This window comes from Callorhinus ursinus, unplaced genomic scaffold (assembly GCF_003265705.2).
Source record: "Callorhinus ursinus isolate GAN/ISIS: 27379988/994484 unplaced genomic scaffold, GSC_fseal_2.0 scaffold8, whole genome shotgun sequence".
NCBI lineage: Eukaryota > Metazoa > Chordata > Mammalia > Carnivora > Otariidae > Callorhinus > Callorhinus ursinus.
The window spans coordinates 46,313,250-46,327,874 of NW_027397070.1; the positions used below are offsets into that span (position 1 = coordinate 46,313,250).

Sequence of the window (14,625 nt, forward strand, 5' to 3'; positions counted from 1 at the left end):
GTGCTCTCTCTCCCTATCTCTTTCTCTCTCTCTCAAATAAATAAATAAAATCTACAAGAAAAACAAAATATGGTTAAGTTTAAAAGAAGCCATAGTCCCTATTTTGTTTTTACAATGCATGTTTGTGTGTGCATAAGTACACACCCATTGAAAATAATTGGCATCTGTAGGAATTAGGAATGCAAGGACTAGAAAGAACACAAGAGCCTGTATGTTTAAAGTGGGTTTTTTTTTTAAGATTTTATTTATTTATTCATGAGAGACAGAGGCGGGGGGAGAGAGAGAGAGAGAGAGAGAGAGAGAGGCAGAGGGAGAAGCAGGCTCCCAAAGAGCAGGGAGCCCGATGCGGGACTCGATCCCAGGACCCTGGGACCACGACCTGAGCCGAAGGCAGACGCTCAACCATCTGAGCCACCCAGGCGCCCCTAAAGTGGGTTTTTTTTAAAAAAAAAATGTTACCCACACAATAAAACCTTCCCAAAGTTGTCTCCCAATATAGAAACAATCACAATCACCTTCTGGCTCTCTCAACTCTTGGTTCACACCTCAGTTATAGACAGAATATTCCTGCCTCTCACCCCTGCATGCCTGCCTAGTGCTCCTCATATCCTGCATCACCCAGCCCAGTGCCTGGTGCATAGAAGGTGTTCAGTGAACACTTTTGGAATGAATGAAGTTAATATTCTAACCCCCAGTTTCCCTGTACATAAAATTAGGATGGTAAAGTGGACCTGCAGTTCATAGCCACCACAAGAAATTACTGAGCATGTGAATGTTCTTGAAAAAGATGAAACAGGGGCACCTGGGTGGCTCAGTCAGTTAAGTGTCTGCCTTTGGCCCACGTAGTGAGCCCAGAGTCCATGGGTCTCCCTGCTCCATAGGGAGTCGCTTCTCCCTCTCCCTCTGTCTGCCGCTCCCCCTGCTGGTGTGTTCTCGTTCTCTCTCTCTCTCTCTCTCTCTCTCTCTCTCTCTCTCTCGTCAAATAAATAAATAAATAAATAAATAAATAAATAATATCTTAAAAAAAAAAAGATGAAACTGTGTAAAAATACTCAAGAGTAGGGGCGCCTGGGTGGCTCAGTTGTTGAGCATCTGCCTTTGGCTCAAGGTCATGATCCCGGGGTCCTGGGATCGAGCCCCGCATCAGGCTCCCTGCTCCGTGGGAAGCCTGCTTCTCCCTCTCCCACTCCCCCTGCTTGTGTTCCCTCTCTCGCTGTGTCTCTCTCTGTCAAATAAATAAATAAAATCTTAAAAAAAAATTGTAAAAGTGAAAAATTAAAAAAAAATACTCAAGAGTAATCAGTTAATCTGAAATGTATCCTATGGGCTGACAAGGTCAAAACACCTGCAGTGTGGCTGGTTCAAAGGCCCAAGGCAGCTTCCCCATATGACACTTGCTTCAGAGGAAGTGAGAAGTATCAGATTTGGGATGTATTTTGAAACTATAATGGACAGAATTTGAGTTTGGGTGTGGGGAATGAGAGAAAGAGGAATCAAGAGTGATTCTAAGGCTTTCGGCCTGAACAACCGAGTGAATGATGGTACTATTTACGGGGATAGGAAACTCTGAAGGAAGAACTGATTCTGGGTAGGGACAGGTGGTAAGTCATGAGTCTGTTTATGGACAGGCTGAATCGAAGATGCCTACTGGACACCCAATGGTGATGTTACATAGGCACTCGGCTGTTTTGTCTTGAGTTCAGGAGAGATATGAGCTGGCGCTATCAATGTGGGAATCATCAGGAGGTGGGATTTTAAATGAGTAGATTACAAGAGATCACCTAAGAAGTGAACATAGACAGAGAGAAGAGGTCAGAGGATTGAGCCCCGCAGGACTTTCACATCTAGCAGTGGACCAGGACAGGAGGAGAAAGAGCCAGCAAAGGAGATGGAGAAGCAGCAGCATGGAGGGAGGAGGAGAGAGCCAGGTGAGTGTGGTGTCCTGGGAGCCAAGGGAAGCAGGCAAGCACTTCATGAGGCATGGCCAGATCAACTGTGTTGAATACTGCTATGGGGTTACAGAGACAGAAACAGAATTGCCCACTGGAACAGCATTGTGAAGCTTATCAGCAACCTTGCCAAGAGCAGGTTCCATGGAGCGGGTTCAGGAGAGAGGAGGTGAGAAAGTGGAAATAGGCAATTAGGAATAGGTGATTCTTTCTGAGTTGTACCATAAAAAAGGAACAAATAATGTACCAACAGTCAGAGGAAGATATGAGGTCAAGGATGGAAAGATATTTCAACACATTTGTAGGGTGAAGGAAAGATCTAGTAGAGAAAGGGAAATTGTCGATGTGAACCTCCACTGCATACTTACTACTTTTCAGGAGCTGTGTCAGGCATTTTATATGGATTGCTTAATTGGACACCAAACCAATGAGGTAGATAATGTTGTCAGCCCTATTTCACAGAAGACAAATTGAGGCATCGGGAGGATGGATTAGTACATGGCCATGGTCTCATGACTGGTAAGTGGAGAAACTTGTATGTAACCACGATGTCTGACTCTGGAGCCCTTGTGTTCACTTTCTTCTTCATCCGAATTTATCTCTTATTGCAAAACATAACCACTGGCTAAAATTTATATCCATTATCCTGTGTTATATCCCTTCAGAGGAAAACAAAACTATGGACCCTTCAAGACTTGGCTGAAGTGAGTCTCCTGGAATTTGTATCTGACTGCTCCCTCCCCCTCTGCTTTGGACCAAACCTCTATCATGGTCTCTACTATGCCGCTGCCCAACCCAGCACCCACCCCCCACCTTAATGTGTCTGTTTACTTATCAGTCCCTGCAGTGGAACCGGAGTTCCTCAAGGGCAGGAGCTGTGTCTAATTCATCTTTCTATCTCTGGCTGGCAGGACAGGCCCTCCAGCAGTAAATATTTATCAGGGAGTTGAATGGATGGATCACTGAAGGAACTGTAAAGAGTTACTAGGAATGTTGGCAACCACAAGACAGCTGAATATGGGCATCTATATCTGCAAGCTGGTTACATACTAAAGTGCTCTCAAAATCCAGAGTGCAAAGGACTCCCTGAGGAGTAGGAGTTTGTGGTTGAGGATATTTAAGGATGTTCCACCCCCAGACATTTTATTCAGCATGTCTGAGGCAGAGCCCAAAACTTAGTACAAGAGGGTTCTTCCCTTTTCAAAGAATTCCATGCAAGTACTCCATGGTCTTACCACTGGAAGGTGCTAGGGAATCAGGAGACTCGGATTCCAGTTCACATTCCCCACTTACCATGTGGATAGGGTTGCCAGATAAAATATTGCATGCAATATTTGAGGTATGCTATACTAAAAAATTACTCATTTATATGAAATCCAAATTTAACTGGGCCCCTGAATGTTTATTTGCCCAATCTGGCAACATTCCAGCTGGATGACCTTACCAAGCTACATAATAACCCCTTTGATCTTCAGGCTCCTTATCTATAAAATGGAGAAATTTGAGCTTTCCTCATTGTCATGACGATTAAATAAGGTCTTTATGTAAAGTGCTTCAACAGCAGATGGCACATGATAAGTGCCCAATAAATGAGCTAGTAGAATTTATAACATTTATTTTAATTTCCTTCTCTCCTAGAGCATTAAAATATAATCCATCAAATTAGATTTACACACAGTTTCTCAGAAATGCATCAGGTGAATGGTCAGTTAATGTGAGTCTGGGCAACTGGTTGGGATGGTGAAGTATGGAGAGATCCAGTCAGTCCTGGGCCCCAAACAGAGGGTTAAAAAAGGACATCCAAAGTCTCATTCAGCTGCTAATTTCTCAGTCAGATCTCGTTTTCCCAGATCAGCCAACCAATAAAAGAAAGATGTGATCCTTCCAGAAACCAGTAGGTGGGAGTGTGTGCATTTGGAGACAGAAGTGGGATTCGGCAGGAATGGTCCAACAGCACCGCGGCAGGGTTTCACATTTGTTTAGAGAAAAAGGGAGGGTCTGAGAAAGCTCTGGGCAGAGCACTGGTCAAGAAGGGGAGAGTCGCTGCAGCCCCCAAACTGCCAACTAAAACAGCCTATAGAGGACCAGCCCTTATGGGCAGATTTGGGCATACACCGTGTAGAAAGAAAAATAGATTTTGTATGTTGAAAAATAGCAAAAAGCCAAAAGCGGGGCACGGGGCTGGCGTAGTAGAATACTCACTCTTGGTCTCAGGGTTGTTGTGAGTTCAAGCCCCACGTTGGGTGTTGGGTGGAGATGACTTAAAAATAAAATCTTGGGGGCGCCTGGGTGGCTCAGTTGGTTAAGCGACTGCCTTCGGCTCAGGTCATGATCCTGGAGTCCCGGGATCGAGTCCCGCATCGGGCTCCCCGCTCAGTGGGGAGTCTGCTTCTCCCTCTGACCCTCTTCCCTCTCGTGCTCTCTATCTCTCATTCTCTCTCTCTCTCTCTCTCTCTCAAATAAATAAATAAAATTAAAAAAAATAATAAAATAAAATAAAATCTTGGGGGCACCTGGGTGGCTCAGTTGGTTAAGCGACTGCCGTCAGCTCAGGTCATGATCCTGGAGTCCCAGGATCGAGTCCCGCATCGGGCTCCCTGCTCAGCGGGGAGTCTGCTTCTCCCTCTGACCCTATCCCCTCTCATGTGCTCTCTCTCTCTCTCTCATTCTCTCTCTCAAATAAATAAATAAAATCTTAAAAAAAATAAAAAAATAAAAAAATAAACTAGAAATATATTAAAAAATAAAAAATAAAATAAAATCTTGGGGCACCTGGGTGGCTCGGATGGTTAAGCGTCTGCCTTCAGCTCGGGTCATGATCCCGGAGTCCCAGGATCGAGCCCCATGTCAGGCTCCCTGCTCTGCGGGAAGCCTGCTTCTCCCTCTCCCACTCTCCCGGCTTGTGTTCCCTCTCTCGCTGTGTCTCTCTCTGTCAAATAAATAAATAAAATCTTTAAAATTCAATTCAATTTAATTTAATTTAAAAAAACCAAAGCAAGTGGCAGACCAAAAGAGAAAAATCTGCAAATTTTATTTTATTTTTTTTATTTTATTTTATTTATTTATTTGAGAGAGAAAGAATGAGAGATAGAGAGCACGAGAGGGAAGAGGGTCAGAGGGAGAAGCAGACCCCCTGCTGAGCAGGGAGCCCGATGTGGGACTCGATCCTGGGACTCCAGGATCATGACCTGAGCCGAAGGCAGTCGCTTAACCAACTGAGCCACCCAGGCGCCCTGCAAATTTTATTAATAAAGAATTTCAGAATGTATAAAGATGTCCCACCAATCATTAAACCAAAGACAAAAAAAAACCCCACAAAACCCTAAAAGAAAACTGGATGCTAGGGACACCTGGGTGGCTCAGTCGGTTAAGCGGCTGCCTTCTGCTCAGGTCATGATCCCAGGATCCTGGGATGGAGCCCCGCATCGGGCTCCTTGCTCAGTGGGGAGCCTGCTTCTTCCTCTGTCTGCCATTACCCCCACTTGTGCACTCCCCGCCCCTGACAAATAAATAAATAAAATCTTGAAAAAAAGAAGAAAAAGAAAAATGGATGGCAGATATGAACAGACAATTCACATAAGAAATACAAATGGCCAATATACATATGAAAAAAAAAGATTACTCTCTCTAGCAACAGGGAAATACAAATTGAAACAAGACTGCCAGGAGGTTCTGCCTTATTTTCCTATGACTATTAAGGGGAATAACTTAATATTCATCGAGCACCTATTCTGTGCCAAGTATTGTGCTAAGAGCTTTCTAAACATTAACTCAGCATTTAATTTGTACAAAAACCTTGAGAAGTAGGAACAAAGGGAATTGCCATTTTACCTACAGAACACTGGGGCTTAGAAAGGTTAGTAACTTGCCTTGAATGCACTCAGCCGGGAAGGGCAGAGCAGGTTTGAGACTCAGGTTTGCATGGTTCCAAGTCCTTTCTCTCTCCACACTGCTTTTTCTAAGACTTTAGTCCAAGTAACATCTAATGCTTGAATGTGGTGCTTTGGAGAAGGCCCTGGAAGCCAGAGCGGAGCAGACAAAAACAAACAAACAAAAACCTCAGAAAATCAAACGGGCTTGGGAGTAGGCCTGGCGAAGCAGCGTTCTTTGGCAGAGCGTGCAAAGCTGGGATTTGGGAACTGGCGAGAGGGGCGTTTGGGAGGCCAACTGGGGGGCGGGGAACCAGTTCGTGGCCGCACTCAAAGCAGGATGGAGTCTGGCTGGCCTGAAGGTTCACAGCCTTAGAGGCTGGAACCTGAGGAATCTGTTTGTCAGTCCACTGCATGCTGAGTTGCAATTCTGATTTCTAAACCTTGCAGGCCAGAGTCCGCATCTCCCTCCCCCATTCTCGCACCTGCTGGCAGCAGGGGGGCTCCGATGAATGGACAAGTTCCACGGATTCTTGCCCCTTCCCCCACCTTTTACATAGCCAAGACCAGGGACAAAAGGCGCCCGGGGTCTGGGGCTCCCTCCTCGGGCTCTTGCCAGCTCTGGTGAGTGCCAGACAGCTGGAGCCATGCTCCACGCTGCACCATTTACATTTTTTACAGCTTCCCCACTGCCACCACCACTCCCCTCTTTCCCTCTTGGCTACGGCCAGGGCCACGGGTCCACAAGACCCCAACACCCTTGTCACAGTTAAGGGTACTTGCCTGGAGGTGGAGGCTACTTGCCCGGGAAAGAGAGCCAGAGCGGCAGGAATACCGACAGGGACGCCATGCTCAGGTCCCCATGCGAGAATGCTGGGCCCTTTGTCCAGGACAGGACATCCCACCCAGCAGCGGCATGTTCGGTCGTGGTTCCAGGCCCCATGTGGGGACTGCCCTGGAGGATGTTGGTCCCTATCTCTTTGCATGGCTTCCTAATCCACTAATAAACTAATAAACAGCTACAATTTATGAAACACCTCCTGTGTCCTGGGAAGAGGGCTGAATGCTTTTATATCTGTTCCCTCCTGTAAATCTCAAAACAACCCCAGGTGAAATGAGTATGGGCCACATTTTCCAGATGAGGCAAGAGGCTCAGAGAGGAGAGGCTTGCCCCAAGCCTCCACAAAGTCAGCTATCAGCCCTGGGCCCAATATGTGAGCCCAGGTCTCCCCCTACCCCCTACCTTGAGGGTAAGTCTGAGGACCCTTGGGTAACCCCTTCCTCACCTTCTCTTGCACAATTCCTCAGTCTCTGTTGTTTACATGTTTACCAACTGGCTCCAAAATCAGGCCATCACCCTGACCCTTACTGGGCCCTCAGGACTGGCCCCACCTGAGCACCCCTTGCCCTTCTAAGATGGCCTCCTGAAAAGCCCACATTTTGTTTCAAATACTAGTTCAGCAGGGCAGGCCAGGAAAAGGGACCGTTATTCCTCACCTCTGTGAGAAGCCCTGTCAAGATTCAAGCGTGGCTCGGATCTGCTGCTCCCTGACCCTCCTTCATTTCTGTCAGGCCCTGCCCCTGTGGACAGGGTCTAGCTTCAGTCAAAATGAGTGCTGGTTGATTCTCACTAGCATGTTCTACCTCTTCTGATAGTTCGCAAAGTGCCTCCTCCGACTTCCTAGGTCAAGGGCCAACACACCAAAAGGCACCTTGTGGGGAGAGGAAGGAAAACTCTGCACCCTGGCCACCTCCTGCCTCCGACAGAAGAGCTGAGGTATAGCCATGGATGTGGTGGGGGCAGTAGCCTGGCCAGCCCTCAACCTCAAAGGACCAAGGATCCCATCCTCAGAAGCCACTTCAGTCCCAATAATTCCATGTATGCACTGAGCAAAAGACAACATGAGGCACTTCCTTTGTTCATTTACCAAAACACAGAAATAAATACGTAAGTATGTAAATACTTACCTACATATCATGTTCTTTGACTAAGCAGTTCCGCCTCATGAATCTTATAGAAATGTTTGCACAATATGGGCAAATATGTCTCCTGCACATTTATAATACAGAACAACTGGAAACAACCTAAATGTCCAGTTGCCAGGAATTGCTTAAATACATTATTGTAATCCCTACAATAAAATATTCTGTAGCTGGGGCGCCTGGATGGCTCAGTTGGTTAAGCGTCTGACTCTTGGTTTGGGCTCAGGTCAGGATCTCAGGGTCGTGGGATTGAGCCCTGCCTCCAGCTCTGGCTTGGGATTCTTTCCCTCTTCTTCTTCTTCCCTTTCTGCCCCTCCCCCACTCACACTGGTGCTTGTGTTCACTCTCTCTCTCTCTCTCTCTCAAATAAAATTTAAAAAATATATTTATATTCTGTAGCTGTTAAAAGTGTGAGGTAGGGCACCTGGGTGGCTCAGTTGGTTAAGCGACTGCCTTCGGCTCAGGTCATGATCCCGGAGTCCCGGGATCGAGTCCCACATCAGGCTCCCAGCTCAGTGGGTAGCCTGCTTCTCCCTCTGACTCTCTCCCCTCTCATGCTGTTTCTCTCTCGCTTGCTCTCTAATAAAAAAAAAAAAAAAGAAAAGAAAAGAAAAGAAAAAAAAAAAAAGTGTGAGGTAATTGGGTGCCTGGCTGGCTCAGTCAGTGGAGCCTATGACTCTGGATCTCAGGGTGGTGAGTTCAAGCCCCACATTAGGTGTAGAGAGTACTTAAATAAATAAATAAAGCCTTAAAAAAAATCTTTAGAATACCTGGGAATTTAAAAAGAAATCCAGAGGCCCAGGTTGCACTCCAAATTATATCACAATTTCTTGGGGTAGGAGGGAGGCACCTCTTTCTTAACCTCTTCAAGTGATTCCTATGAGCGGCCAACTTGGGAAATAGCACCTTAAAGAAACAGAAGGAAGGAAAGGTTGAGAAAGGAAAATGAGGTTGTAAACGCTTTACATGAAATTTAAACAGATATTACCTGCCCTTCTTCTGGGAAAAGAAAGGGCCTGGGGTCACCTCAAATTATCCCTAGGCTTCTGTCAGCATAGCCCTTAGTGATACCAAACTTTCTGATGACACCTGAGGTATTCCAGAAGTTGATCACTTGATTTTAGGAGATCAAGTCTCCAAGGGCAGAAATAAAAGCAGGAGTCCATGTTGCTGTCGCATCCTGAAGGACTTGAGCTGCCCTCTCATTAGTAAACTGGGAACACAGATAAAGCCCTTTGCACATGGCCTGACATAGCAGAGGCATTCAATAAGCGGTAGCTTATTCATTTTCAGGAATGGAGGGAGCTCAGAGGTGATCTCTGAGTACCAGGCACTTAGACATTCTATCACACAGTCCTCCCAAACAAGCCCCGGAGGCAAACAGTGACATCTCTCTCTTTTATTTATTTATTTTTTAAGTAATCTCTCCACCCAACGTGGGGCTCAAACTCAAGACCCTGTGATCAAGAGTCATAAGCTCCACCGACTGAGCCAGCCGGGTGCCCGCACACTGTCACTTCTTAGGAACATTTGGGGCTGGAAAATAGCTGTGATTAGTCCTCTCACTTTCAGATGCACTCTCCATATAAGAGAGAGGGTGAAAAGGAGGGTGTGACCAAAGTCATCTGGGGTCACTCTGCTTAGAGATGATAGAACACATTCAGAGATTGTGCCAAAATGTGGTTCTGGAAAACTCGAAGTGAAACCTGCACCATGAAAAAAAAAAAAAAGGAGACTTCTATCTCTGAGCCCAAGGAGAAGTGTCAGAAGCTTTGGGCATTTGTTCTGCATCGCAGATGGATCTGGGCAGAGGACCCCTCCCATTTTCTACCCCAAACCTTCCATTCCCTTCTCCCTCAAAACAACTGCCCTTAACCTGGTGTTGACACCTGTTTGGCCTGGCACACAAGTCAATCTTCCCACCTCAAAGGATTTAGTTCTGTTCTTACTCTTTTTCACTTCTCTTGAAAAAGGAAGGTGCCCTTGGGCATTGTCCGTTGTCTGTTCCTACCCCTTTTCATACTACTTGAACTGAATAGTCAAAAACAGGGCTTTACTGAGCACCCCTGTGAGACCCAACAGTGTGGGTAGCACATCAGTCCTGGAGGGTCTGTCTTGGATCATCCACGGCTCCCTTGACTTGGAATCCCTGCTCTGTCATCCGTGTCTCCTGGGGCAGTGTGCCTCCCATGCCACCTTCTCCAGGATCCCTCCACATGTCTCAGCTGCTCTGTGTCCTCATGGTGCTTGGACACCTTTACTGCATGGTTTACCATATTCTGTACTTGGGTTATAGCTATGGGTGTGTGTGTCTCCCCCACTAGACTGAGCATTTCCTTGAAGACAGAAACAATCTTTTGTTAATTTTGTATTCTGCAAGCATTGAACACAGTGACCGGCATATTAAAAACATATTTATGTAGTTATTTGCTTGTACTCTTTCCAAAAACAGATTTGAAGTATCTTACTAAAATACATATAGAGTTGCAGAAATGGGGCTGAAGAAATTTGAGGGTAAGGAAATCCTAGAATAAGAGCCAATAATAATCATAAAAATAATAACAATATCAGGGCGCCTGGGTGACTCGGTTGGTTGAGTTTCCGACTCTTGATTTTGGCTCAGGTCATGATCTCAGGGTAGTGGGCTTTGCACTCTGCAGGGAGTCTGCTTCTCTCTCTACACTCCCCTTCTGCCCCTCCCCTCACTCATGCTCTCTCTTTTTAAAATAAATAAATAGGGCGCTTGTGTGGCTCAGTTGGTTAAGCGACTGCCTTTGGCTCAGGTCATGATCCTGGAGTCCCGGGATCGAGTCCCACATCGGGCTCTCTGCTCAGCAGGGAGTCTGCTTCTCCCCCTGACCCTCTTCCCTCTCGGGCTCTCTATCTCTCATTCTCTCTCTCTCAAATAAATAAATAAAATCTTAAAAATAAATAAATAAATCTTTAAAAAATAATAACAATATAAATAATATTTGATGCTTAGTATATGCTGAGTACTGTTCTAATTGCTTTACCTTTTTTTTTTTACTACTTAAAAAAGTCTTTTTAGGGGCACCTGGGTGGCTCAGTCGTTAAGTGTCTGCCTTCAGCTCAGGTCATGATCCCGGGGTCCTGGGATTGAATCCCGCATTGGGCTCCCTGCTCAGCGGGGAGCCTGCTTCTCCCTTCCCCACTCCCCCTGCTTGTGTTCCCTCTCTCACTGTGTCTCTGTCAAATAAATAAATAAAATCCTTTAAAAAAAAGTTTTTTTTAAGTAAACTTGAACTCATGACCCCTAAGATGCTCAACCCACTGAGCCAGCCAGGCACCCCTGTTCTAATTGCTTTAGATGCTGGGGCACTTGGCTGACTCAGCTGATGGAGCTTATGACTCTTGATCTTGGGGTTGTGAGCTTGAGCCCCATGTTAGGCGTAGAGATTACTTAAAAATGAAATTTGAAAAATAGTAATAATTGCTTTATGGGGCTGGGTGACTCATTTGGTTGAGTCTCCAACTCTTGATCTCAGCTCAGGTCCTGATCTCAGGGTTGTGGGTTTGAACCCTGCATTGGGTATATTTGCTTATAAACTATACATATGCATTGATGAACTAATGCAATAGTATGTGCATTATAAAATACAAAAATAAAAATTGGGAAAAGAATGAGAGAAAAATATAGATACACAAAGAAATTCTGAGGATCATCTTGCATCCTCCCTCTGGTGGACACAGGGTGCCTCTTGAGTTCCCTGTATGACCCTCTGTGAAGGTCCAAAGCATGACACAGAAAAAGCATTGCAGCGAGAGCACTTCTAGAATAATGTGGTCCAAGTTTGCACCTCTCTGATTGGCCCCTTTGACCGAGTCATAACTGTTTCATCTTTTGATCTAGGAATAACTAGATATTTAAGATTTCATTTTTAACCAATCTCTACACCCAATCTGTGGGGCTCAAACTCACAACCCTGAGATCAAGAGTCCCATGCTCTCCCTACTGGGCCAGCCAGGCGCTCCTAGTAATAACTAATTTTTTAAAAGAATTTTGTTTTAATTTATTTGACAGAGACACATCGAGAGAGGGAACACAAGCAGGGGGAGTGGGAGAAGGAGAAGCAGGCCTCCCGCTGAGCAAGGAGCCCGATGAGGGACTCGATCCCAAGACCCTGGGATCATGACCGGAGCGGAAGGCAGACGCTTAAGGGCTGAGCCACCCACGTGCCCCAACCCTAGTAATAACTATTTTAAAGGCCAACTAATACTAACTGAGCTTTTCCTGTGTGACAGTCACTGCACTAAATGCTTTATTTGCATTTCCCCATTTAATCCTTATCACAATCTCTGAGGTAGTTATCATAATAATCACCATTTTACAGGTGAGGAAGCTGAGCCTTAGAGAGGTTCATTTGTTCCTGAGGGTAGAGCTGGGTTTAAACTCAGGTTTATTATGTTCTGAAGCCAGTGCCTTTTTTTTGTTTTTTAAGATTTATTTATTTATTTCAGAGAGAGTGTGTGCGCAGGGGTGTGTGTGGGGGGGGCGCAGAGGGAGACAAGCAGACTCCCCTCTGAGCAGTGAGCTGGCCCCGGGGCTGGATCTCAGGAACCTGAGATCATGACCTGAGTCAAAATCAACAGTCAGAGACTAAACCAACTGAGCCACCCAGGTGCCCCTAAAGCCAGTTCTTTCAATCTTAATCTCTACAGCCTCAGAAATTCTGAATACAGGGGCACCTGGCTGAGTTGGTAGAGTTTGAGATGCTTGCTCTTGGGTTATGAGTTCGAGCCCCATGGTAGGCATGGAGTTTACTTAAATAAAATGTTAAAAAAAAAATTCTGAATATAGATGGCCTTAACCAGTAGTTTCTCCTCTTTTCCAAATCTTTTTTATTTACAAAAAGAATGTGTTTTTGGGACACCTGGGTGGCTCAGTCCGTTAAGTGTCTTCCTTCGGCTCAGGTCATGATCCTGGGGTCCTAGGGGATCGAGTTGGGCTCCTTGCTCAGCGGGGAGCCTGTTTCTCCCTCTACCTGCCACTCTCCCTGCTTGTGTTCTCTCTCTCTCTGACAAATAAATAAATAAAATCTTTGAAAAAAAATGTTCTTGTGGTAAAAAATGCTAACCAAACCCAAGTATGCAAAGTAAAAAAGCCACCTTTTCCCACAAACATGCTCACCAGGATTTCTCCCTATTAGTTTGTTCTCTTTAATGTTTTCCAGACTTCTTTCTCCTCACTGAACACGTGTAGATACATATCGATTAGGCAGATTTTTGCAAAAATGGGATCAGAAAATACACTTTACTCTGAACTCTCTCTTTACCTTGGCTATCTTTCCAGGTGGGTTTATGCAGATCTATTTACACAATAGAAGCAAGTATCACAATTGACAACTTACTCTTTTCTTCTTAAAATATTCTCTCCTGAGGGGTGCCCGGATTTTATTTATTTATTTACTTGACAGACACAGCGAGAGAGGGAACACAAGCAGGGGGAGTGGGAGAGGGAGAAGCAGGGGGAGTGGGAGAGGGAGAAGCAGGCTTCCTGCGGAGCAGGGAGCCCAACGCCGGGCTCGATCCCAGGACCCTGGGATCATGACCTGAGCCGAAGGCAGACGCTTAACGACTGAGCCACCCAGGCGTCCCTAAATACATACATACATAAATAAATTAATTAATTAATCTTCTCTCGATTTTCCCTTTGCTTCTTTGTTTTCCTCCTCCTGCTGACGCTATGGGTGGTCCCTTTTCTTTCCTTCCTCTTGTTCCTCCCCTCTTCCTCTATTATCTGTTATCACTTCCAGTCCCTTGGCTTTAGATCTTATCGACAAGGCCAACAACTCCCAGACTTCCCTCTTTACCTGGAACACTTGGCAATTTTTTGTATTTTCAATTTGCTTTGTTGTTAGTTTTAAGCCTATTCAAAACATACTCGGAAGATGCACATTTGTATTTGCTTGTACTTACAGAAAGAAACTCTGGAAAGAAACGTATAAAAGTGCTTGACTGAGTGGAGTGGTGGGAGTGGAGGGAATTGGGAATAAGCTAACCAAAACCAAGGGCACCCGGCCTGAGATTAAGAACAGAATGATTGGGTGACCTTGGGTTCATCCTCTTTTCATATGAAACAGAGGCGATAGAAGAAACGCAATGAACTAGCAGGGAGAGGACCACGGGCCCTTGAAGCCTTGTTTGAGGACGGGCTGTTCTAGTTGGGGACCTGTGCTTGTTCCCTTGGGGTCAGGGGAGGGGCTATTATCCAGCAGCCTTCTTTGCTCTCCAGGTAAATTCCCTAAGGACAGCTGTTGTGTGAATCCCATCACTCCAAGGGCACCAAGCAAAGGCCCTGCAAACGAAGTTAAGTGTCGATCCCTGTGGCCAATGACTTTGTCCACCAGGTACCTTTCCAACACTGTCCTGTCTACCTGGCGCCTAAATGGGAATGCTGCTTGCAGGAAGTTTCCTTCCCCGCTTCCCCCATAAAGTGATGTTCCGATGCCTCAACAATAAATATTTCACTTTTCTATTACAAAACTTATGAAATACACCAAAATTGAGAGAATAGCATAACGAATCACTCTGAATGAATGGTAAAACAAACCCTGATTCAATAATAACTATCAGTACTTTGACATATGTAGCTTACCCTTTTCTCTGCTTTTCCTCTGGTTTTTCAAAAGCAAATACCTGAGGTCCTATCATTTCATGCCTCAGTTCTTACATGTTTATCTGAAAATTTAGGACATATTTTACTCTTATCATTTTGTACAAATTAATATTAATTCCTTAGTATATGCTAAGACACAGTCTATATTCAAACTTACCACCAAAGTAAATTACTTTATTTATTTATA

At 45.3% G+C, this 14,625-nt stretch overlaps 1 protein-coding gene across 2 annotated transcripts in view; it reads left to right on the plus strand.

Annotated features, from left to right (window-relative positions):
- The first annotated feature begins 1,478 nt into the window (after positions 1 to 1,478).
- The window catches only part of VRTN (vertebrae development associated), a 28,796-nt gene continuing 15,649 nt past the window's right edge, over positions 1,479 to 14,625 (plus strand). The window contains exons 1-2 of one of the 2 annotated variants that reach the window (XM_025869661.2): positions 1,479 to 1,541; positions 2,328 to 2,468. In XM_025869661.2, coding sequence (XP_025725446.1) covers positions 2,389 to 2,468 — 80 coding nt within the window. In that variant the 5' untranslated portion in view covers positions 1,479 to 1,541; positions 2,328 to 2,388. The other variant, XM_025869659.2, reaches the window with a different exon arrangement.